At 40.4% G+C, this 26,794-nt stretch overlaps 1 protein-coding gene across 2 annotated transcripts in view; it reads left to right on the forward strand.

Annotated features, from left to right (window-relative positions):
* Positions 1-1,007: 1,007 nt before the first annotated feature.
* Positions 1,008-26,794, forward strand: part of ITGAV (integrin subunit alpha V) — a gene marked incomplete at both ends in the record, with an annotated part of 90,720 nt that continues 64,933 nt past the window's right edge. For both annotated transcript variants that reach the window (XM_084228729.1, XM_084228730.1), the window contains 2 exons: positions 1,008-1,192; positions 13,463-13,593. In XM_084228729.1, the coding sequence (XP_084084855.1) occupies positions 1,008-1,192; positions 13,463-13,593 (316 nt within the window). The remainder of the gene's footprint in view (positions 1,193-13,462; positions 13,594-26,794) is intronic.

Consider the following 26,794-nt stretch of genomic DNA (forward strand, 5'->3'; position numbering starts at 1 on the left):
ATTTGTATCTCATATCCTAAATCGACAGGCTACTGGAAATTATGCAGCTCCAGTTAATAAAGTAGGAATAAGTCTTGATTTAAAAGGATTACTGCCCATTCTTTGGCTTGCCAATTCTTTCGTGGACCGCTTCAGTTTAGCTTTAACACAACTCATCTGGAAGAGGCTGTGCTAGCATTCTGGAAGTTTATAATTAAGTTCAGTGTTTGTGTATTGCACAGAGTGGGGGAGGAACACGACCATTAACTACAGAGTTTGTGAGAGCCTGCCAGGTTTTCAAGTAGCAGAAACACGAGAAGGCGGGTAAAACCTTCCTCCCTTTAAAACAAAAATCGCAGGGGACGTTCTCTGCACCAGCAGGGGCCATGGAGTTGCCCAGGCGCTAGGATGGAAGCCACCAGGTTGAAACGCCAGTTGAAACGCTTGACTACCCCTGGACCACCCTTACCATCCTCATCCCCATCCCCCGCACCCTCCGGAGGCTGGATTTGAAGGTTATTCTAGCAGCTCTTCAGCAATCCAGGGCTCTGAGAGTCTGGAGCCTCCGCGCAGGCACCGGGTTCTCTGGACAGAGCGACCGCGCACGGAAGTGCGCGCGGCTCGCTCGGGTAGGAGGATGAATCTCCTCCCCCACTTCCTCTGGCGGGGCAGCTCTGCTCGAGCTGGCTCCTCCTTCTTTCCCTGCCTCCTCCCACTGCCAGCCGGAGCTCTCCCGCCGGGGGTGCGGCTCTTACCCCGGCAGCCCCCCCCCCCCCCCCCGGTGGAGCGGCCCAGGAGGCAGGCGAGGGGCCGCCCGTGCTGCTGTCCCCGCCCCAGCGCCCTGCGCCCCACTTCCCGGGCGGCTGCTCCGGAGCTCAGCCCTCCTGCCTCTCCTGGCGCTGTCCCGGACTCTCCGGGAGCGAGCGGCTGGCAAGTTTCAGCGCGCCCAGGCGGCGGGCCGTGGGCACCGTGCGCTCCGGGAGGGGTGGCCGCGACTCCGGGCTCGGCGCCCCGCGCGCACTGTGGCGATGGCTTCTCTGCCGCGGCGACTGCTGAGCCTTCGCCCTCACCGCCTCCTACTTCTTCTCCCCGGATTGCTGTTGCCTCTCAGCAGCGCCTTCAACCTAGACGTGGATAGTCCTGCCGAGTACTCCGGCCCTGAGGGAAGTTACTTCGGCTTCGCCGTGGATTTCTTCGTTCCCAGCGCGTCTTCGTAAGTGGCCACACTTGGCAGGGGAGTCGGCCCCCTCCCCCACTAGGCGCACCCACCCTCGTTTACCCCTTGGGAGAGTTCTTTGGTGGGGGATCCCAGCGTCGTCCGCCCGTCACCCCCCCCCCCCACAGGGTGATTTAGGCTCTAGGTAGAAAAATTGGGGGAGATGAAATCCTGAGGCACCCACCACCCAATTCCCTCCCTCTTCTTTCCTCTGAGGGAGAGCGTTGAAGTCGACCTGTGCTTAAAATTCAGGAAAGTGCTTGGTCCCGTGGGTCTCTGCACCACCTTTGCCAGGATCCCGGATTTGGTCAGTTTCCTCGCCTAACTTCTTCTTCTCCGCCGTGGGCTAGCCTTCTCGGTATCCCTTCTCAGCAAACACCCGTCCTCCTCGTTCTCCCTCACCAAGCCCTCCCCCATTCTTCTCCGCCTCTGAGCTTGATTCTGTTTCTTTTCATTTACTCCTTTTCTAGACATTATGATCACTAAAATGACCATACTGTCCTACCAAGTTCTTTTTGTCTTATCTCTGGGACTGTCAGACTTTTTGCTCGTTTGAGGGGAGCAGATGAATTGAATGTGTCATCTGTTCTTTTTATAGTGTTTTATTATTTAGGTCATTGTTCACAAAGAACTAGGGTGTTTGTAGTTTTCACTCACTGCAGGTCTTTTGGAACTTAATATTTTAGAATTCAGTTATATTTTCAGATTGCCAACATTTCGCGTGGCAATCTCGGTCAGGATGTGTGACAGCTGTCATTATTGGATTAAAAGTTGTCCCTGACTTTACTGAAGGCTGACATCATTCACACCACCCCACCCCCATATTAAATCAGTACTTTAGAAGTACTGATTTAATGAGTGTTCTTTGGTTGTCTTCTGATGTTTAAATCCTATCTTCAAGGAGACGTGTTCTTGGGATTCTTTCTAAGTTCTTATAATTGTAACAGTATATTTTTGTTTCTAAATTTTCTCTGTATTTTAAAGTCTTGTGTTTTATGGGGGAGGATAATTTTGATGGTCAGGAGTGGGATAGGACCATTTTCCAACTCATGTCTGCCTCATTTGAGGATGATCCAAATGGTTTCCTAAGGTTATTAGAAGATTCAAGACTCAGGGTCTTTCTGATTGTTACTGGATACCATTCATTTTGGTGACAACTTTTGCAGCAACAACTAAATTGCAAACAGTCAGTGGAACCTAGACACTGTTGTATGTAATGAACTCAATTTTGTTTCCAGCTTCCCTGTTTTCTATGGGATCCGAGCACATATTTTCCAAAATAAAAATAACCATTAATTTTGGGCAGCATATACAAACCTTCTCATTTGATTCAATAGTCTTTTCAACCTTATCTTTTATTTTGAAAGCTCTTTGTTACCAGATATTTTAGGTGTGTGTCTTTGAGGTACAGAGATTTTAGTTGCTCCCAAATGTGCTTTTTTAGATTTAATTTGCATAGAAATTTTAATACTTTTGAAACTACATATCTGTTGTCAAGAGTTTACACTTAAGTACTTCACTGGAATGCTTTGTGAATGTTGTTATTCTGCACAAGTTCTGAGTTTAGTGGTGTAAATTCACATGACAAGATGATAAACTTTAAGTGTATGTACTGTTGAAAATGCAGTAACATTGAACTATTGGAATGAATTATTTACTATTTTATTGTTTTTATTTTATAAGGCATGATGGCTAATATTTGATCAGTCATTGTGGTCATGGAGTGAAGTATAACCACAGCTTTACATGACTTCCCAAGTGGGCTTTTGGTGGTAAGGGAAACTTGAACTTAGGTTTTGTTTCAGATAGTATTTTGAAATCTTCATCAGGGTTGAAGTGGTAGACTGGTAAGTTGTAACTTAAAAAGCACAAATCAACTTTAAGGTTTTTTGAAAACTAAATAGACACAAAGGCTTCTACCTACTGACTGTTCAGATTTAACAAAGATAAACTTAAAATTACACCTAATTTTATAAAAAGGTACTTTTACATTTTACAAGTATTGGAATTCAAAGTACATGGCAAATGCCATTTATAACATTACAAGCTTCATTCATTCTCGTTTCTTGGTGTGATTATAAACTCCTAAAGAAAAAAAAAATCCACATAATACGAAAGTGTTTGCTAGTAAAAGATTCTTTTCTTCTGAAGGAAGAATGCCTAGATTAGTAAGGAAGCAATGTAATGAAGTCTATTCCTTCTGCTTCCAGTTTCTATAGGTGTCTTAGTATCTGGGGCAAGCTATGAAATTGTTTTATGTCTTATTTTTCTTTTGTAAAAAAAATTATTGAATAATTTCCATGTTGTAAAAACAGACGAGTGAATGATTTTTAAAGAGATAGCAAAATAAAGTACTAAGCAAAAATATTAAGGTGACTTTTCCAGAAAATCTCTCCAGAAATGAGTCTTAGGTTTGAAGTGAAAAATAAAAATCACAAAAATAGTGATTTAAATATTATGAAAAATAAAAAATTAGCACTCCATATTTTTTCTGTATGCATTAATTTGTAGTTACTATATTGAAGAACTTTGGTAAAATTTAAAGATCACAGGCTGAGAAGTAAAGTTACAGAGAATTATTGGAGCAATTGAAAATCGTACCCTAGGTTTAATTATAGTAGTGACATTTTTATTTGTTATCCTATTTTATAATTTACAGAGCACTTTTACTAGGATGTCTCATTTCATTCTGTGGCACACACACACACACCAGGGAAATGGGGCAATATAGAAACGCATTCTTATAGGTGAAGAAACTGAAGCTGGAAGAGACTGCAGTTTGTTTTTTTTTTTAAAGATTTATTTATTTATGCATACAAGAGCCAGGGTGCAGGCCAGGGGTGCAGGGGGATGATAGGATTCACTGGAGACAGAGTGGGGAAGAGAACAGCAGAGTGACTGAAATACACTGCTGAGGGGAGCAGCGGGCAAGGCAGTAGAGGTCTACTGTGCCATACGGGCTAGCTTCCTGGCTCGAGATGAAACTCATGCTGTAGTGGCTGCGGATAGCTTCAGAGTGCTGAGACTTAACCTCTTGCACCACCAGAGGTGACACAAGTTGTTTGAGAAGGATTGATTTAGTTGTTTGAGAAGGATTGGTGTGGGTTTGAGGAGCAAGGTGAAGGGGAGCATCAAAAAATAGGTATGACATTCAAACTCCATTTAATGTTTATTTTCAGATTTTAAGTTTTTCAGAATAAAATAATTGAACAACTTTGTTCTTTATTCAAATAGAAATTATATAGATCTCATATTTCAGATAAATTTATTTTTCAATAATGCTGGTAATGAGTAACACTGGATTGGAATTCTTGCCCTTTTCCCTTAAATTAGAACTAAAGGAGTCTTATTAACAGCTACTTCCTGTTCTTCTGATCTCAAAGACAAAGTGTGGGTGAGTAGGCTCAGGTAGCAGAAGATCCTGCAGAACATTCAGTGCTTCTCAGCCATCCTGTTTGCAACACCTGGGGAGTTTTTAAACCACAGCTGCTGTCCTGGCTGTACATAGGAAAGTAGAGCTTTAATTTCAGATTCCAACTGCCACTGGATTATTTCTCCGGGACTAGTTCGTTTTACCTCAGTTTAACTAAAAATGAACTCTCTTTCACCAAAAGATGTCATTTGCACCTTTGTTTCTATTAACAGTACCATCATTTTCTCTGTCACCCTGGAAATAATTTCATATTCCTCCCTCTCATTTTCTATTTTTCTTTGTGTCTTCGACTGTACTCCCCTAATATTAGTAAGTGGTTATTCACCAGGCAGAAAGCCCTAAAATTCTTACTGGTTAATGTTTCTTGCATCCATATCTCAGCCTTGTCTTCTCAAGTGTGGTCTCAAGTATGGTCTTCAAGCCCTCATCCCTCTGCTCATCATTTAGCTTGAGACCTGTGAAATATCATATGTGTTTCTCATAGTTTTGCCTTTCTGTAGTTTCTCTTTGATCCTGGTGTGCTGCTGCTAAAATTTCCTCCACGTTCTGCCATAGCCAGAGAGACATTCCAAACTGCTTAACCTGAATGCAAGCCCCTTGTAGCTTGACTTAACTGCATGTCCTTCTAAAAGTTCGTGTGTCCCTTCACCATTGTAACCACCTTCCCAACCCTTTATAAAAGGAGGCCAGCTCATTGTCATAAACATCTGTGTGGCACTGGCTATATTGGTTCATTTGTCTTGCCATAAAAATAATACACATGCACAGACTATAGTCTTAGTATTTGGAAAGTAAATCTTATGTTGATTACTCCTGATTAAGGCCCAAGGTTTGTAGGTCATTACGGGGAAATGGATAGGATTTATAGATACTATTATACTTGTTTTACATAATATCAGTGTTGACACTAGCATTTTTTAAAAATGAAAATGAAATCTGAGACTTAAATTGTAGCTCTGAAATAACATTCAGCACTATCTTATATACATTTCTTTCTATGTACATACATGATAATTTTTCAGAAGTTCATTTTGGTGAAGGCTTCTTGGTCAGCCCAGAGGCAGTCAAATATATTAAACATGCTTTATCTTGGAGAAGTCAGTGCTGAAAGCAGCCAAATAACTTAGTTCATTTGGAGGCTTTAAAAAATGTACTTGTCATTGTTTGGCTGGTTGCCCCTCCTTGGTAGTCAAGGTCGCATTCCCTGAAGCAACTGCCCTGAAAGTACACTTTGGGTAGGAAGTGCATTGAAGGACATCTCTGGTTGGTTTTTCTGAAGATCTTGTCTGTCGCTAATGTCTTCCTCTCCTTGGCTGGCCTCTATCTCCCCTCGCCTCCCCGGCCCTTCCTTCCCTCTCCCATCATTCTACTGCTCTCTCTCCCTTGTTCTCCCCCTTTCCTCCTCCAAACGCTCACTCTGCCCTTCTCTTTTAGAATTTTGTGGCATGCTATTAATAGTCTGCTCATGTAGGTAAACCTTCATTTGGAAATGTCTCAAGTCTTTAAAAAAAGGAATGGTGAGGAGGAGTATTGTGATACTATTCTTGGGCAAACTTTCTGGAGGGAGATGGAGTCTGTAGGTGAAAGTTGCAGGTAAATGGAACTAAGTTGCTCAGTTTCAGATTTTCTCTGATAGTGAAATCTGTTAGCCTCGACTCCCTGTACATTTTCCAACTTTTCATCATTGTCAGGGGATATTGCAATTCAACTATTTCCTACCCTTTTCTTTTCACTTGAGATCTTGTATTTGCTTTCATTAATGACCTTGCAGATAACAGAGAAAGTAAAAGCCCTTTTTAAAAAGATTTATTTATTTATGCATACAAGAGCTGGGGTACAGGCCAGAGATGCAGGGGGATGAGAGGATTCACCAGAGACAGAGTGGTGAACAGAACAGGCAGACTGACTGAAACACACTGCTGAGGGGAGCAGCGCGAGACAGGAGAGGTCTGCTGTGCCATGTGGGTTGCTCTCTGGCCTGCCGGGATGGAACTCGTGCTGCAGAGGCTGTGGATTGCTTCATAGTGCGATGCTTAACCCCTTGCACCCTTTTTAAAATAGATTTTAACTTTCATGTTTCCTAATTTATTAAGGAATATTTTTGTTATTTCTAGTTTATCATCTTAAGTTTTTATGTTAGTTACAGATTTCCTAAGTTTGCTTTTTTCTACTATCCATGTTCAGAAAATTTCTTTTTTAGGTAGTTAACAGTGAGCATTGTATTTTTATTCAATGGAAGAGGAAACTGAGGCTCAGTGATTTTAAGTGATTTTCTGTTGGTTTATATGGTGATTGTAGCCTTTAGTCTCAAACTATCCTTTAGACAGTGCTACTTATATTGCAAGTATTTTTCCTGGTCTGTCACTTCTCTTACCCTAATTAAGTTGTTGTAGACATTCATTAAACATACATAGATGAACTTCAAGTAACGTTAAATTTTTTATAAAGCATTTCATTCACAGGCTTTTAAAAACCGTGGCAAAAACCCTTCATGACATATGATTCCTCCTCCCAACACATTAATAGGCTTTTGTTTTTTGTAATATCTTTTGCTTTTATAGTCCTTCATTTCCTCGTGTAGCGGCACTTATCATCTTGTACCCTTTATTCTCTACAGATATTTAATTTTTCTCTATTCAACTCTCTCTTAGACTTAACGTTTGCCTGAAACAGTATCACTATCTCCATTTTTCTCTTTAAAAAACTTTCTACAATACTCTTAAAAATAACTTAAATATCATGTTGACATTTTCGACAAAGAACTTTATCCCTCCGGGTCCCTCCACCCCACCGTTAACCTAGCATTTAGAAATTGACAGTGCTCACACATTCCTTTCATATTATTCTACCCTTTCAGTGGCATTTCACCAGTGTGCAAGACAGCACATGAAGGTATGCTTAGGAAAACTTGATGAACACCCATTATTAGTACATCTAATTACCATCATTTCATGCCTATAATGTGCAAATGGTCTGATGAAAAGCAGCAGGCTTGTTCCTGGTCTTATCCAAGGAACTCAGCTATGTGCTGCCAATAGAGTGCAGTTTCCATTCAGAACTCTCCTACTGTGTCCTTTTTTTCTGTTTTACTGAAGGCTGGGTTCCCTAATAACTTTCCAGCCCTCTTTGTCTTATAGTGCCAAGCAAGGAAAGTGTCTGAAATCCAAAATTAAGAAGAGATATGCTGTACAAAGAACTTATTTTAAGGATAACTTATTTGGGTGTTTAATAAAGGATTCTGTATTTTACAGGGGTTGGGGATAATGGAAATGTCTACATCAAGATTAAGACCTATAGCTATCAAAAATACTTGCTACTTAGCTGACAATTAAAAAAAAAACTTCTCTCGAGTGCTTATTATGTAGCTGGCACAAAGATGAAATAGTTTCCTGTATTCAAGGAAGAAATTCATTGTAAAGTTAAAACAATAGCTTTGAGAAAAGAATTATAAAAGCATCTCTAACATGCAAGTGATGACAATCTAGGAAAGAGTTCCTTGTAGGTTTCTAGGCATATTCTGAGAACCTGTTCTTCTATCTTGATCTCCTGGAACCTGACAATTATCCACAACACTAAAATTACATACATACTTGTGTTTGTATTACTCTTACTAGGACTATTCAAGGAATGACCTATGCATTTTTAAGTGTAAAAAAAAACCCCAAAATTACACTTTTTGAAATGTTCTTTTTCCCTGTCATACACTCAATTAATTTCAGTAAGAGGAAGAGGGGAAGTTTTATGGTCAAAGTTTTGACAGGTTGAAATGGAAAATTTCATATAGTTAAGTGAAATGAAAATTTTCATATAAGGTATAACAATTTGGGGCTAGGGATGCTATCTTCCCAAACAGATGAAAATCTGCATGTAACTTTTATTTTTTAAAGATAGATTTATTTATTTATACAAGAACGGGGATATAGGCCAGATTCGTGGGAGGGTGAGAGGATTCACCTCTGAGATGGAGCGGGGAACAGAACAGGCAGACTGATGAAATATACTGCTGAAGCAGCGGGCGAGACAGGAGAGGTCTGCCGCACCATGTGGGACCCTCGCCAGCTGGCTGGGATTGAACCGGTGCTGCAGAGGTTGCGGACAGCTTCACAATGCTGCGCTCAACCACCTGCGCCACCAGGGGAGGCCCATGCGTGTAACTTTTAACTTCCCCTAAAAACTTAACCACTAATAGCCTGCTGTTGACCAGAAGCATTACTGTAACTGGGTGGTCCCAAGGAAAAGGGGATGTTCCAGGTTCCCTGCCCCACCCAAAGGAGGGTGTTGCTGAGCAGGGAGGAGAAGAAGCTGGAGAGGAGACTGGAGAAGGAAGGAAACAGGCTGGAGAGCCAGAAGGTGACTTGAAGGAGGCACAAGGAACAGAGAGACATGGAAAGAAACTCTGCTTGCTTCTTAGTCCTGGACTGGGTGAAACAGACGTGGGTGAGAGACCCGTGGGGAGGTTAACAATGACAACTTTTATCTTGATTTTTATTTTGCTCTTTTCCTCCCAGACTTGTCTGACTGTTTTTAACCCTTCTTTATGATTCACCACCAGAAGATGCTTTAGACTTGTGGAAGGTTTTTGGGCCTTGCTTTGGGCCAATCCTGTTTGGCTGGTCTTTTACCCACGAGGGAATGGGTAACTTTGGGTGCTTGATTTGGAAACTATATTCTTCCCCTTTTCTGTATTGTACAGTAATTGTATTAAGGTTCTTTTCCATTAAAGGTCTATATGTTTCTGTCTTGATGTGGTGGATGGCAGAACCTATTTTGAGTGAGCAGGTTTGGGTACCCCTCTTCCTGCCCTTGGTCCTGGACCAAGGACAGGTCCAGGAAACATTACCATAACATGAATGGGTGAAACATTACCATAACATGAACAGTAGATTAACGTGTATTTTGTAAGTTGTATGTATTGTGCACAGTATTCTTACAAAAAAGTAAACTAGAAAAAGGAAATTATGAGAAGCATCAGGAAGAGAAAATGCTTTCATAGTGCTGTACAGTTTTTAGTGATACTGTAAGATTACAACTTCTGTTTACAAGAAAATAAGTCTTGTCCTCATATAAGTCCTCATATAAGTCGACCTGCAAAGTTCAAATTTCTGTTGTTCATGGGTCAATTTATACATATATGTATATATGTGTGTGTGTGTGTGTGTATATATATGATGACAATGAGACATTCTATTATTCATGGTGGGGTTGAGGGGGTGAGGGATCTCTTACTCATAGCCTTGTTTTTTTCTTAAATGTTCTTACTGAATGTAAACCAAGTTGATTTCTTATCCATAGTCATTTGGCTAGGAAGAGAAAAGCATTGGTGTTTTGCTGTTGCCAAATATGACTGCATAAGGCTTTATTACACAGGGTGTGGTTTGGTTGGAAGTTTTGTCTTTATTTTGAGTATAGAGTTTTAAGATAGGCTTCAGAGAGCAGGATTCCTGTAACCCAGTGATTCTTGCAGCTAGCTCTTGACTAGTCTAAATATGATTTGATGGATACCACCCATAAGAAGTGAGGTTGAAATTTATAAATAAAATTGAAAATGAACATTTTTCATATTTAAGATATACATGTCTTCATAGTCTCGTACAAAAACTGTGAAAAGCAATTTTAAATGCTCCTTTGCTAGAATTTTAACAAGTAAATGAAGTGTTAGTGGTAACAGCATTTATTAAGGGCTTTCTATGTCTAATAATATCCTGTTTTTTCCTCCTATATTTCAACCATTTTCTCCTCATTTATTCTGTCCTCTTTCTCTACCTGACTCCCTAAATATCATTACCCTTCAGAGCTTACGCTGGCCTCCGCCTCACTGAAGCTTCTTTCTCCCTGCATGAATCCATCCATTCCCAGCTGATGGTTCTCAGAATTTTAACCTCTGGAAGAACTCAGAGCTCCCCACTACCAGTCAGGTATCTCACAGGTATCTCACAGATGTGTCAGACTGACATACTGAGAACTGAATTTTTGGTTTTTGTGTCAATGCTTATTCTGTCTTCTGCCTCCTTACTCTAGACTTTCAGCTCAGTCAGTGGCATTCCTATCCATACAGTCTTTCCTTACTCTCACATTCAAGCCACCGGCCATTCCTGTTCATTCTACTCCAGATATTTCTCAAATCTACCCGCCGTACACTTTTCCCTTCACCTTCCAGGTTACTGTTACCTCCTTTGTAAGCTTGCTTTCTTTATTCCATTTTTGCCTTTCTTAATCCTTTCCACATAAGGCACCCCATTTAGTTTTACTAGCTTATGTTCTTCTGTTTAAAACACATTCAAAGGCTTCACATGGACTTTATGATAAAATCCAAAATTTTACATTGACTGAAAGGTCCTGCTTGACTTGGCTCTTGCCACACTCCCTAAGTTTATCTTTTGCCACTCCCAGGTCTTGTAGCTCTTAAAAGCTAAGTGTTTTCCTGCCTAAGGTATTTCTGCTCCCTCCTAGGGTGCTCCTGTTAACCTTCCCACTCACTCATCCCGCATTTTCCTTTTCTCCTTTCATCCCCAGCATACAAAACTCCTTCCAATCCTGTGTATCTAATTTTCTGGTAAGTTCCTTAGAGATTACTTTCCTTGCTACTTTATCTCAGAGAGACCTTTCCTCCTCTTTCTTTAAAGTTAACTTTCTTAGACTTTATCTGAAAGAAGTCTCTCCCATCCATTCCTTAGAGATAGTCTTCCTTTAACTAAAGGTTTCTCCCCCCCACCCCCATTTTCAACCATTTTATTTTAAATAATCTTATTTTTATAATAATCTTAATAATTTTATTTTAAATAATCTTTCTTAGTCAATTGTTTGTTTTCTTTATAACTCCTTTGGACCCAGTTTCGATGGATTTGCTTATCCAATAAGCAATTCTGGGATGCCACCTGTTTGTCTTACAATGCAACTCAATCTGATGTCTACTGGCCTGGAGATGGGGTGTGATTCACAGATTAAGGGCTTACCTCCGTACAGTTCTCCCTCAGCCCTCACTTTAGATCCCAGGTGAAAGCCCAGGTTGCTACCTGTGCTTCTAACTGACCAGTTATAAATTGGGGGTCCCAGTGACCCCCTTCTTGGACTCCAGATGCCAATCCCAGCCGGGTTGTTCCCTGCACTTTTGGCTGCTTGGCTATTCGATCAGAGATTCCCAGGACCACCTGTTCAAGTTTGATTCATTTGCTAGAGTTACTCACAACTTTGAGGAACATTTGACTTACTCTAGATCACTAGTTTATTATAAAAGGATATTACTCTGAAACAGCCAGTTGGAAGAGATGAACAGGACAAGGTATGGGGGAAGGTTTTGGAGGCTTCCATGCCCTCTCCAGGTGTGCCACAGTCCTACCCCTCTGTGTTCACCATTCCTGAGGCTCTCTGAGCTCTGTCCTGGTGGGCTTTTATGGCGGCTTTGTTCCATAGTTGTGATTGACTAAACCCTTGACCATTATCAATTCAGCCTACAATCCCTCTTTTCACAGAGAGAGGTCAGGGGAAGGGACTGAAAGCTTCAATCCTCTATCATTAGCTCCAACAGCAGCCCCCAAACATAAGTGCATTCCGAAAGTCATCATCAAAGTAACAAAGACACCCTGTTAGTCCAGTCACTTAGGGAATTAGGTTTTTGGAGCTCTGCCTTAAACTAGGAAGAAGACCAAATATATTTTCTTATCCTAAATCACAGCAGCATTTGAATAGTGAGGGTCAGGGAGCCACAGTTCCTGGTCAGCCACACAGGCATACTGTACAATGGTAATGTGTTGTCAGTGTTTTCAACTTAATAATATTTTGATTATTTCTCGATTTCTCCCACAAAGAAATGTAAGCCCCATGCAGAACAGGAACCACGCTTGTCCTATTCATCTTGGTATCTCTAGTGCCAGCTCTAATAAGCTCTAATTTCTATCCTTTTTCTCACTAGTAAACAACTACATTAAAGATTTCTTTCACTTAAAATTTTGACTATAGATTGTTTGGACTTCCACTAATCCTACCTTGATAAGAAACCAATAGTGATTCTTTTCTTTGAAAAAGATTGATTAGATTGATTTTGTGAAGAGAAATTTGGTCACCATTAAAAAAGGACAATAGTTCTGAAACTAAGGTAAGTTTTACGAATGGAAAAAGGATAATTAGAACTACCATATTTTATAATAACTTATTTAGAATTTTTTTATTAAGTATATATCAAACCCCAAAAAATTAAAACAAATCTTCCGTGACTCTTATCCAGCATACATTTTTTTTAAGTTTTATTTTATTTTTATTTATGCATACAAGAGCTAGAGTATAGGTCAGATGTGAGGGGGGTGAAAGGATTCACCAGAGACAGAGTGGGGAACAGAACAGGTGGATTGACTGAAAACACTGCTGAGGGAATCAGCGGGTGAAATAGGAGAGGTCTGCTGTGCCATGTGGGTCAGCTCCCTGGCCAGGGATCGAACTTGTGCTGCAGTGGCTGCTGATTGCTTCATAGTGCTGAGACTTAACCCCTTGCTTCACCAGGAGGCCCACCAGCATACATTTTTAATAGCCTTATTAAGATACAGTTGACATAGAAACTGAACATACTTCAAATATATAACTTGGCCAGCACAAGTTTTTAAATAACATGTAACCATGATGTTGCCTTATATGTTATTAAGACGAGTAAACTGTATTGACAAAGGTATGTATGTAAGAGAGCATCGAATGAGTAGCACAGATGAGCATCAAATGAGTAGCACAGATTTAGTGAACTGCTAAAAAATATTGTAGATAATATCAAGAGCATGACTGATTTTAAACCAGAAATATTATTTATGCTTTGTGCCATTTAAAATCTTGTCTTCCCTTTTGTATTTTAGCAGGGTGTTTCTTTTGGTGGGAGCTCCCAAAGCAAACACTACCCAGCCTGGGATTGTGGAAGGAGGGCAGGTCCTCAAATGTGACTGGTCTTCTCATCGTGGGTGCCAGCCAATTGAATTTGATGCCACAGGTAAACTGTTGATGCAGAGATCTCTTTCTTAATTTATCTTCACTTAAAAAAAAAAAATAATAATTTATGAAAGCATTTGGTTTAGCTTAAAAGCGGACATTATTGAAATAATGTATATAAGAGAAAATTACATAAAGACAATTAATTTGTTGTATATTTTCCTTATCATTTTGTAGTATATAAGAATATTAAAAATATATTGTGTGTCCACTGCTTTAGATGTCTTTAGCTTTCAACTGATAGTGTCTATCAGCAGAAATCTGGGGAAGATCTATTAAAATGTTTTTGCACCTCTTTTGAAAAGTGGGAGGAAGCCTTTTTTATTCTTTTCTGTGTTGGCAAAATTAAGCCTGACTCACTCACCGTAGAAAATCAACTTCCTGGATTATGCTGAGTGAAATTAGTCAGAAGGACAAAGAAAAATATCAGATGGTATCAATATAGGAGGAATATAGGGAAAATGAACAAAGGGTCAAAAAGATAAAATTTGTAGGCAACTGTACATCTGAGGCATATAGCAGGGGAGAGGGATCAAAACAGGGGTGGGAAGAGCACAAGGGACTGTGGTGACAGTTCACAGGTGATGTGGTGGTGGGAGATTTACAGGGACTACACCCGAGGGGAGAAGTCAAATACTGTACAAAAATGAACAATGATGTAAGAAAATTAAAAAGTTAATGTGAAAAATCAACTTCCCAATCCTAGCTATATCTTGGTCTTATGTTGTGCTGCCAAAACTAGTTGAGAAATTGTTCTATGTAAATAGAACAAATTTTTTCAGTTGACTGAAAAAAAAAATGCTCATCCAAAATTTATTGGAAAAATTATGTTATATTTCTGATAACATAAGAATTTTATCTACAGGGACAAATGTCAGTGTCAGTCAGGATGGTGACGGTAAGAAGAAATATATAAGGAAGGTGAGAATGACTTAGGAAATAACTTAATTTTACCTTTACTTCAGTGGAAAAAATGTACATAATCCTGTTCATATTTGTTTTGGGATATTTATGTACATGTGTTTAGAGAATCTTCAAAAAATAGTGTGATATTTCTGCCATAATAGTTTTGCAATGTTTTGAGATGATTCTGACTTGCTTTCAGATAAAACTGAAGAAAATCAGTACTTTGCCTCTTTTGTTGTTTCCTGTTGGCTTTTTTTTTTAATATATTCATTCATTCTGGGAATTATAGTCTTAGTGAAACAGGAATCATGATGTGAACCTTTCCATTTGACACTGTGATCAGTGCCAAAATGAACATCAGTCATTAAACTTTTATAGGAATTGGGTCACATGTTTTTTTTCCATTTGAAACCATCTACATTAAACCTGTTTTTTTTTTTTTTATCATATATGACTGACATTTGGAAAACCCCAAGAATATAAAATAGTCTCAGTTTTACCATAATGGAGAAATGCATTTCAGAATACCTGTGTATTTCAGTTTATTATGGGCCAGGGCATTTATGTCTTTTAACTAAACATGAAAGCTTATAAAATGAAATTGTAATTTAGCTTTGATAGGTTGAACTGTTCAGATATGTTTCTGTATTTAGCGCCATAGGTTTTGTGCAATGCAAGAAAATTTACTGCTGGTCTTTTGAAATTTGGCTTTATGTAATATTGAAAATATTTGTATATATTACATATATACATATATATAATTTATATAGCTAAATATATTACATATAAAATAAGTAATATTTTGTTTATTGAAAAAATAATATCTACACTTGGTAGGAAACATTTCAAATAGTCCAAAAGGGTATGTATAATGAAAAATAGGACTTCCATCTTTATCAGTCTGCTTAGAGGCAATCACTCTAAATTTCTTTGATCCTAGAATTTTCTTTTCCTACCCATGTAAATAGTCTTACAAAAAACAATGGACAAATAGGAATATGCTAAATATACTGTTAGCCAGCCACCCACACCTAACAATATAGATCCTTTATAGAGCTTTCCATATTGACATATATGGATTTGTCTCTTTCTTTGCATATCCCTGGTGTTACGCTGTATATTGGTAGTTTATTTAACTCATATTTCTAATTGATTTGCATCTAGGTTATTTTTAGTCTTTTGTTATCATAAACCTTGATATAGTGAAATGTTACACACATTATTCATACATCTGTAAGTATGTTTGTAGGATAAAAGTCTGGCAAGAGATTTTATGCAAAGATATGTATGTTTCAAGTGTTGATAGATATTGCAGAGGTTCACAGAGGTTCACAACCTTTTTTTCTTTTTCTTTTTTTTTTTTTTTAAAGATTTATTTATTTATTTATTTATACAAGCACTGGTACAGTCAGAAGCGGGGGAGGGTGAGAGAATTCACCAGAGCCAGAGCAGAGAGCAGAACAGGCAGAGTGACGAAGTACACTGCTGAGGGGAGCAGCGGGCGGCAAGAGAGGTCTGCGCGCCATGTGGGACGCTCACTGGTGACCAGGGATCGAACTGGCGCCTCAGAGGCTGAGGGCAGCTTCACAACCCAGCGCTCAACCACTGCGCCACTGGGGAGGCCTGAGGTTCAGAACCTTTTAATGATGTTTTTGATACTTGTGCCAACCCTTATCACCTTAATTTTATTTTTGTCAATTTTATTTTTTTCCATTGTTATATATAATAATATTGCATTGATTCATATCGTTATATTGATTTGCATTCTTTTAATTAACAGGAACACCAAGCTACTTTGTATTTGTTTGTAAACCATACATATTCCTTTTTCTGTGAACTACTTTTAGTATATTTGTACGTATTTTCTATGGATTTGTGATTTTTTTTTTAAAAGATTTTATTTATTTATTTTTTTTTTTTTTTTTTTTTTATTTTTTTTATTTTTTTTAATTAATAAATTTTATTTTTATATTCCCCATACAATTGCAATCCCCCCATTCTGACCCCAATCCCTCCCCTCCCGCCCCCCACCCCCCAAAAAGTGTCTCTGGTTCATAGTTTTTGTTGATTTTGATTTTCACTTTCTTACAGTTATTCATTTTCCTGGTCCCTTATTTAAGTTTTCTAGATCCCTGCTATGAGTGAGACCATCCGGTATTTTTCTTTTTCTTTTTGGCTTATTTCACTGAGCATGATCCCTTCCAGCGTCATCCATGTTGCTGCAAATTGCATGTGTTTATCTTTTTTGAATGCTGAGTAATATTCCATGGTATATATGTACCACATCTTCTTGATCCAGTCATCTATTTTTGGGCATTTGGGCTGTTTCCAAAGCTTAGCTATTGTAAACAGTGCTGCTATAAACATAGGGGTGCAGGTGTTCTTTGGAATTGATGTTTCTGTGTTCTTTGGGTAAATACCTAGGAGTGGAATTGCTGGATCCTGTGGAAGCTCTATGTTTAGTAGGTCCAGAAATCTCCACACAGCTCTCCATAGTGGTTGGACCAGTTTGCACTCCCACCAACAGTGCAGGAGAGTTCCTTTTTCTCCACAACCTCGCCAACATTTGTTGTTGCTAGTTTTTTTAATATGTGCCATTCTCACTGGTGTAAGATGGTATCTCATGGTAGTTTTGATTTGCATTTCCCTGATTGCAAGTGATGTTGAACATTTTTTCATATGCCTGTTGGCCATTCGCATTTCCTCTTCAGAGAAGTTTCTTTTTAGTTCCTCTGTCCATTTTTTGACTGGATTATTTTCTTTGTTGTTGTTGAGTCTCATCAGCTCTTTGCAGATTTTTGTGATCAGTCCTTTATCATTAGTGTTGTGTGCAAAAATGTTCTCCCAGTTGGTGGGGTTTCTCTTTGTTTTTGTTATTGTCTCTTTTGCTGTGCAGAAGCTCTTTAATTTGATGTAGTCCCAACTGTTGATCTTTGCCTTCACTATCACTGCTTTGGGTGATGTGTCTGTAAAGATGTCTTTGATATGCAAATCACGTAGTGTTTCGCCTATATTTCCTTCTATGTATTTTATGGTTTCAGGTCTTATGTCTAGTTCTTTAATCCATTTTGAGTTGATTTTTGTATATGGTGTGAGGTAGTGGTCAAGCTTCATTCTTTTGCATGTAGCGACCCAGTTTTCCCAGCACCATTTATTGAACAAACTTTCTTTGCTCCAATGCATATTCTTTGCTCCTTTGTCAAAGATTAGTTGACCATAAATCTGTGGGTTTATTTCTGGATTTTCTATTCGATTCCATTGGTCTGTATGTCTGTTCTTGTTCCAATACCATGCAGTTTTGATGATTATGGCTTTGTAGTAGAGTTTGAAGTCTGGGAGTGTGATGCCTCCATTCCCTTCTTTTTTTTTCAGGAGAGCTTTGGCTATTCGGGGTTTTTTGTGATTCCATATGAATTTCATCAATAATTGTTCTATTTCTTTGAAGAATAACATTGAAATTTTGATTGGAATAGCATTGAATCTGTATATTGCTTTTGGTAGGATGGCCATTTTAATAATGTTTATTCTCCCAATCCATGAGCAGGGGATGTCTTTCCATTTCTTTGTGTCTTCTTCTATTTCTTTTAACAGTGTTTTATAGTTTTCTTTGTATAGGTCCTTTACCTCTTTTGTTAGATTTATTCCCAAATATTTGATTTTTTTTGTTTCAATAATAAAAGGGATGGTTTTTTTGATTTCTTCTTCTTCAGATTTATTGTTTGTATATAGGAAGGCTACTGACTTTTGCGTGTTGATTTTGTATCCTGCCACTTTACTGAACTGATTGATGAGTTGAATTAGTTTTTCTGTGGAGTTTTTGGGGTTCTCTATGTATATTATCATATCATCTGCAAAGAGTGATATTTTGACTTCTTCTTTTCCTATTTGTATTCCTTGGATGTCTTTCTCTTGTCTTATTGCTCTGGCTAGGACTTCCAGTATTATATTGAAAAGCAGTGGTGAAAGTGGACATCCTTGTCTTGTTCCAGATCTTAATGGAATTGCTTTCAGCTTTTCACCATTGAGAATGATACTGGCTGTTGGCTTGTCATATATGGCCTTTATGATGTTGAGGTACGTTCCTTGTATCCCAAGAATTTCAAGGGCTTTTATCATGAATGGGTGTTGCACTTTGTCGAAAGCTTTCTCAGCATCTATTGATATTATCATATGGTTTTTATATTTCTTTTTGTTGATGTGTTGGATAACGTTGATTGATTTTCGGATGTTAAACCATCCTTGTGTCCCTGGAATGAATCCTACTTGGTCGTGGTGAATTACCTTATGGATACACTGTTGGATTCTGATAGCTAAAATTTTATTGAGGATTTTTGCATCAGTGTTCATTAGGGAGATTGGCCTATAGTTTTCTTTTTTTGTGTTGTCCTTGTTCGGTTTTGGTATTAGTGTAATGTTGGCTTCATAGAACGTGTTAGGTATTATACCTTCCTTCTCAATTTTTTGGAAGAGTTTGTGAAGGATAGGTACCAATTCATCTCTGAATGTTTGGTAGAATTCATTTGTAAATCCATCAGGTCCTGGGCTTTTGTTTTTGGGGAGGTTTTTGATTACCATTTCAATTTCGCTAATTGTAATTGGTCTGTTTAGGTGTTCTATTTCTTCTTTATCTAGCTTTGGGTGATTGTAGAGTTGTAAGAATTTGTCCATCTCCTCTAGATTGTTAAACTTGTTTCCATATAACTGTTCATAGTAGTTATTAATAATTCTTTTGATTTCTGCTGTGTCCGTTGTGATTTCTCCTCTTTCATTTATTATCCTATTTATTTGTGCTTTCTCCCTTTTTGCCCTTGTGAGCCTGGCAAGGGGTTTATCTATTTTATTTATTTTTTCGAAGAACCAGCTCTTGGTTTCATTGATCTTTTGGATTGTTTTTTTAGTTTCGATTTCATTTATTTCTGCTTTGGTTTTTATTATTTCTTTTCTTCTACTGGTTTTGGGGCTTTTTTGTTGTTCTTTTTCTAGATCTTTGAGTTTCGAGATTAGGTTGTTTCTTTGAGTTCTTTCTTGTTTCTTGATGTGAGCATCTATTGCTATATATTTTCCTCTTATTACTGCTTTTGCTGCATCCCATACATTTAGGAAATTTGTGTCCTCCTTGTCATTCAATTCAAAGAATTTTTTAATTTCTTCTTTTATCTCCTCGTTAGTCCAGTGGACTTCCAGTAGTGTGGGTTTCAATCTCCACGAGGTAGGAGAATACCTTGCCTTCTCTTTATGGTTTATTTCTAGTTTGATGCCTTCATGGTCAGAAAAGATGGTTGGTATGATTTCAATCTTGGTGTATCTGTTGATGTTTGTCTTGTGCCCCAGTATATGATCGATCCTAGAGAATGATCCGTGTGCGCTTGAGAAAAATGTATACTCAGATTTTTTTGGGTTTAGTGTTCTATATATGTCTGTTAAGCCTAAGCACTCTAGATCCTTATTTAGAGCTTTAGTGTCTTTATTTATTTTTTGTCTTGTTGATCTATCCATTGTTGATAGTGGTGTGTTGAAGTCTCCCACTACGTATGTGTTTTCTCTGATGTCTGTTTTCAGAGATGCCAATAGTTGTCTGATATATTTTGGTGCTCCTTCGTTTGGTGAATATATGTTAATGAGTGTTATTTCTTCTTGAAGTATTATCCCCTTGATCATAATGTAATGACCACTGGGGTCTCTTTTTATCTTTTTAAGTTTGAAATCTGTTTTATCTGATATGAGTATAGCTGTTCCTGCCTTCTTTTTTGGTCCATTTGCTTGTAGAATTGTTTTCCATCCTTTAACTTTGAGTCTATTTTTATCTTTTGCAGCTAAATGTGTTTCCTGGAGACAGCAAAAGGTTGGGTTTTGTTTCTTAATCCAGCCTGCAACTCTGTGTCTTTTTATTGGAGAGTTTAGTCCATTTACATTTAGAGTTAGTATTGATATGTTAGCATCTGTATTTGCCATTGTGTTTGTCTTTCCTTTGATTTTATTTATTTATTCTTTTAATAACTTTCTTTGGCCTTCTTTTGTTGTTATTCGTCCCTCTGAGGTTCTGGCTTTAGGACTCCTTGTAGTATTTTTTGGAGTGGGGGTTTAGTCGTAATGAAATTCCGGAGTTTCTGTTTGTCTGGGAAGGTCCATATTCTTTCTTCAAAGAGGAAGGAGAGCTTTGCGGGATAGAGTATTCTTGGTTGGCATCTGTTTTCTTGGAGTCTGTTGACTATGTCCCTCCACTCTCTCCTTGCCCGTAGTGTTTCTTCAGAGAAGTCTGATGTCAGTCTGATCGGTTTCCCTTTGAATGTTATCTGTTTCTTCCCTCTTGTTAGTTTCATTATTTTTTCTTTGTCTTGGATTCTTGGGAGCTTTACTATTATGTGTCTTGCTGTATTTTTCCTTTTGTCATGGAAGTTTGGTGTTCTTCTTGCTTCTTGTATATCAATTTTCAGATCCTTCTTAGCGTTTGGGAAGTTCTCTTCAATTATATCCATGAATATTTTCTCTGTTCCTACATCTCTCTCCTCTCCTTCTGGGATTCCTATAACTCTTATATTTCCTTTCCTCATGGAGTCAGATAGTTCCCGAAGTCTTTCTTCGGTCTTTTTCCTTCGTACTTCTCCTTCTTTTTCTGTTTTTGTTCTTTTTATTTCTGTGTCTTCAAGAGTACTTATTCGTTCTTCCATTTCATCTATTCTGCTTTCACTGCTTTTCCCAGAGTTCTTTAGCGTCTCCATTAATTCTTTGATCTCCTGCATTTCTTTTACTTCCCTCTTTAGGGACTCAATTTCATTCTTCTGGTCATTAATTATTTTCCCCTTATCATTGTTTTCCTTTATGACTTCTGTCAGTTTTTTAATCACAGCAATTTTAAATTCTCTATCTGGAAGGCTCAGAAGTTCTTCCAAGTTACTGTCGTTGCAATCTGGTAGATGGTTTTCTTTTTGTGGTGTGCTATTTTGCTGAGGAGTTGCTGGGTTGCATGTTGTTTTTCTACTCCCTACTGCCTGTTTTCTAATTTGCCGTATTCCTTGTGACACTGTGTTGCTGGTACTGGCCGGCATCTTGGGCGACCTTCCCAGCTCACCACTGGCTCCTCTGGGGAACTTCTGCTGGGTTCACAAGTCTCCAGCAAAGACAGGTCCCTGCTCTGTCTCCTCGGTGAGCCTTCTGCTGGGTTCACACAGTCTCCAGCAAGAAGGGTCCCTGCTGCAAAATGCCGGTGCCGGCGACGCGCTCCCCTGCACTCCCGGTCTGCCCCAGCGGTGGGTGCTGCTCCCCTCTGGGCTGGAACTGCAGGCTAGAAGGTGCCCGGTGTGGGCAAGCCTCCCAGCTTAACCTCTGTCTCCTCGGTGAGCCTTCTGCTGGGTTCACTCAGTCTCCAGCAAGAAGGGTCCCTGCTGCAAAATGCCGGTGCTGGCGACACGCTCCCCTGCACTCCCGGTCTGCCCCAGCGGTGGGTGCTGCTCCCCTCTGGGCTGGAACTGCAGGCTAGAAGGCGCCCAGCATGGGCAAGCCTCCCAGCTTACCTCTGTCTCCTCGGTGAGCCTTTTGCTGGTTCACACAGTCTCCAGCAAGAAAGGTCCTGCTGCAAAATGGCGATGCGGGAACGAGCTCCCCTGCACGCCCGGTCTGCCCCAGCGGTGGGTGCTGCTCCCCTCTGGGCTGGAACTGCAGGCTAGAAGGTGCCCGGTGTGGGCAAGCCTCCCAGCTTAACCTCTGTCTCCTCGGTGAGCCTTCTGCTGGGTTCACTCAGTCTCCAGCAAGAAGGGTCCCTGCTGCAAAATGCCGGTGCCCGCGACGCGCTCCCCTGCACGCCCGGTCTGCCCCAGCGGTGGGTGCTGCTCCCCTCTGGGCTGGAACTGCAGGCTAGAAGGCGCCCAGCATGGGCAAGCCTCCCAGCTTACCTCTGTCTCCTCGGTGAGCCTTCTGCTGGTTCACACAGTCTCCAGCAAGAAAGGTCCTGCTGCAAAATGGCGATGCGGGAACGAGCTCCCCTGCACGCCCGGTCTGCCCCAGCGGTGGGTGCTGCTCCCCTCTGGGCTGGAACTGCAGGCTAGAAGGCGCCCAGCATGGGCAAGCCTCCCAGCTTACCTCTGTCTCCTTGGTGAGCCTTCTGCTGGTTCACACAGTCTCCAGCAAGAAAGGTCCTGCTGCAAAATGGCGATGCGGGAACGAGCTCCCCTGCACGCCCGGTCTGCCCCAGCGGTGGGTGCTGCTCCCCTCTGGGCTGGAACTGCAGGCTAGAAGGCGCCCGGTGTGGGCAAGCCTCCCAGCTTAACCTCTGTCTCCTCGGTGAGCCTTCTGCTGGGTTCACACAGTCTCCAGCAAGAAGGGTCCCTGCTGCAAAATGCCGGTGCCCGCGACGCGCTCTTATTTATTTATTTATACGAGAACCGGGGTATAGGCCAGATGCATGGGAGGGTAAGAGAATTCACCAGAGACAGAGTGGGGAACAGAACAGGCAGGCAGACTGAGGAAATACACTGCTGAGGGGAGCAGCGGGCGAGACAGGAGAGGTCTGCCTCACCATGTGGGACCCTTTGCAGTTGCCCAGGATGGGCGGACAGCTTCATAGCACAGCGCTCAACCTCCTGCACCACCAGGGGAGGCCCAGATTTGTGAATTTTTTAATGAATCTCAGTTGATGACATTCCATTTTTTTGACTGCTTTGGCGAAAAACTAGAATCATGCTTGACATGAAACTTATCAGTAAGTCAAAATCTAACTGCTTCACTTCATTTCACTGCTAACATCCTGATCCTGGCCACCATTGTCTCCCACCTGGACTGTCACTCTAGATGCCTGAATTAGTAAGACCACTGCCAGGAAAGAGATGCACATTTAAATTGGGATAGTTTGAGGAGATTTTAGTAAAATAACTATTTATAAAGGACTCAAGGTATTGGTAGATACTGGTTCAAATTTGCCTTTTAGGTCTGAAGGGAGACGAGAAAGGGGACATTTTCCAGAATCCAAAAACAGAATTATTGGCGGAGAGAACCACGTGACAGGAGCTGAGGCTTTTGTCACGGAGCAGTGATCAGCCAAAGTGACCGGAAGGGAGGAGTAGGGGAATAAAATCTTGACCTCACTCTCCTTCCTCCCTTTGATCTTTTGTATGTGTTCCTCCCTGGCCAATCCAGTAGGCTGAGAATTCCTGCTGGTCAGCATCCGGGGCCAAGAACTGGGTGGAGAACAGTGTAGACTTGGAGGGACTGTTGGAAGAGAGTGGAGATACCTCCTGACTGCTCCTGCATTTCTGCCACAGACACCCCCCAGCAGTTTGTTCTCTATAGCAACCAGAGTGATTCCTTTAACATATTCAAATCATAGCACTGCTGCTCAAATTCTACTAATATCTTTCCATCTGTCTCAGGGGAGGACTAAGTATCGCACCCCGATATTTCTGTTTTTATTTCATCTTATACTGTTCTTACCTCCTTCATTCTCTTCCAATCTCACTGGGTCTCTGCAGTGACTCCAAGACTGTAGGCACATTCCCACCTCACCTTTGCCTGGACTCTGCTCTGCATGGTATTTTGTTTCCCCAATTCCTAATGGGTGCCACCCCCACCCTCACCTTAAAGAATTGCTCAGGTATCATCTCAGTGATGCCCTGACAATCATATTTAAAACTTGCAGTATTTTGTTGATTGCTTAAATCCTAGGGTTCTAGAACAGTGTCTATTCAACTTGGTGCCCAATAGATTGATTAGATGGGTAGATGAATGAATGAATGAATGACTCAATTAGTCAGCCAGTCAGTCAGAAGAGCTTTTCTATTGTGACAATATTACTGAAGTCCTTTAGTTATATATGTACACGGATGTATTTTTTTGTCTCTTTCATCCTTATATTTCTGTAATCTTTTGTATAATATCTGAGGCTTCCTTTATTGAAGAAATATACAAATTAAGAGTTATTTTTTTACATTATCCAAAAAGTGTTTCTGTTGAATAAGATAGCATAGATTTCAGTCATCTAGTCATGAAAAGCTCTATATCTACAAGTAGCACCTGTAGACTGTCTCTTGACTTTATGAAAGGAATATAGTTTCCAGCATCACCCCTTAAACATTTCTAGTTGTTAAAGATTTATTTATGCATGCAAGAAATGGGGTACAGGCCAGAGGTGCAGAGGGAGAGAGTATTCACTAGAGACAGAGTGGGGAACAGAACAGGCAGACTGACTAAAATACACTGCTGAGGGGAGCAGCGGGTGAGACAGGAGAGGTCTGCTGTGCCATGTGGGTAGCTTCCTAGACGGGGATTGAACTCGTGCTGCAGAAGCTGCAGACAGCTTCGCAGTGCTGTACTTATTAACCCCTTGTGCCACCAAGGAGGCGCCCCCTTAAACATTTCTTACTTTCCTCTGTGGAGCAAATCTCACCCCATCCTCTACCAAACACAAATCTCTCAGCACCACAGATATCTTTAATTTTTCTCTGCATCTCAAGGGAGATTGTGGCTTTTCGCTTTTTCCCTCATCTCGGGCCTGTGTCAAGGGAGGTAAGAGCTGAGTGGTTAAGTATGGTCTCTGTAGGCAAACTGCAGGAGGCTCAAATCCTGGTCTGCCATTTCCTTGCTGGTGACTTTGCACAGATTGGAGTTAGAGTGAATGAGTTTATATTTACATATCGATATATGTGAGTTAACAAGTAAGGTGCTTATTCTAGGGACTGGCATATAGCAATGACTCTGTGAATATAAGCTATTTTAAATTGTTACTACTTAGTACTTTTTGCTTCTCAGAAATCCTGTTTGTTCTTTTGCTTATCCTTACGTCCCTGGTATACATTCACCGTTTTCCTTTTTTAACTTTCAAATGTATTTAAATGTTTCTTCTAAAAAAATCAAAACAGCTTTTCCTTTGAATTTATATCTTCTCTTAGTCATTTTCCTGTCTTCTTTTCTTCACGTCAGAATATGGAAGCTTCTTTTTATTACTGCATGCTCAGCCAGTCTCACAGCTACCTAACCCTCACCCAGCAATGGTCCTAACTGAATGTAGAAAATAATCCTCTTATTTTTGACTAATAGATTTTGGGGATACTTGCTACTACAGCATAAAACAGCCTAATTCAATAATAGATATGTGGGGACAGTAAAATAGAATATAACCAATAGTGAGCTGTTGGAAATGGTTATTAAAACCCTTTCCCGGGCCTCCCCTGGTGGCACAGGTGGTTGCCCACAGCACTGTGAAACTGTCGCCGGTTCGATCCAGCACCGGTTTGGTCCCTGCCAGCCAGCGGGCGAGGGTCCCACATGGCACGGCAGACCTCTCCTGTCTCGCCCGCTGCTCCCCTCAGCAGTGTATTTCGTCAGTCTGCCTGTTCTGTTCCACGCTCTGTCTCAGGTGAATCCTCTCATCCTCCCACGCATCTGGCCTGTACCCTGGTTCTTGTATAAATAAATACATAAATCTTTAAAAATAAATAAATAAATAAAACCCTTTCCTATTCTTCATGCCAATTTGATCTTCTATTAAATTTCTTGTTTTATTTTACTGGGGATTGAACTCGTGCCACAGAAGCTGCAGACAGCTTCACAGTGCTGTGCTTATTAACCCCTTGTGCCACCAAGGAGGCCTCCCCTTAAACATTTCTTACTTTCCTCTGTGGAGCAACTCTCACTCTATCCTCTACCAAACACAAACATCTCTGAGTGGCTAAGTGACTGATTGTCATTGCTTATGCTAAAAGTTGCCCCTGATTGGTAAATTGCATGTGGATTGTGAGAAGCTATGAATAGACTATAAGTATCTGATGGGGATGCTGTGGCTGGGATTCCCTGGGTATAGTGATTCTTCTAGCTGGAATGTCCATTGTGGAATCTTTGAAAGCTGTGACTATGGGGTCATTACAAGAGATACCATTCCTTCAGGGCATGAGGCTTTGAAGCCAGGGTGGCTCCCACACTCAGCAGATCTTGTTTCTTCATTTTGGTTCTGCCATGTGTGGGGCAGAAGGGAGAGCTCTGGACAGCTGTGTGTACTGTTGCACAGGAGAGTTCATGTCAGGACTCCTATCATGGAGATAGTCTGCTTCCGGCCTGTAATCTCTAAATAAACTGGTGCAGGGTGTAGCCAGTGGTAGTTTTGTGAGTTTGAAAGTTTGAGTCTTGAGAAGGCTCCCTGATGATTGTTGTACCAACATTTGAAGTCTTTAACCATATGAGATATTCTAGGCTTATTCATCTTGGGTGTTTCTCCTTAGAAAAAACAGAGTAGTGTTAATAAAGTGCCCTTTTGTGTATTTTGTTGTTTGATATTTATGATATGGCAAACTAATTTAGGGCAAGAGCCATGT

This window comes from Talpa europaea, assembly GCF_964194135.1.
Source record: "Talpa europaea genome assembly, chromosome: 1".
Classification (NCBI taxonomy): Eukaryota; Metazoa; Chordata; class Mammalia; order Eulipotyphla; family Talpidae; genus Talpa; species Talpa europaea.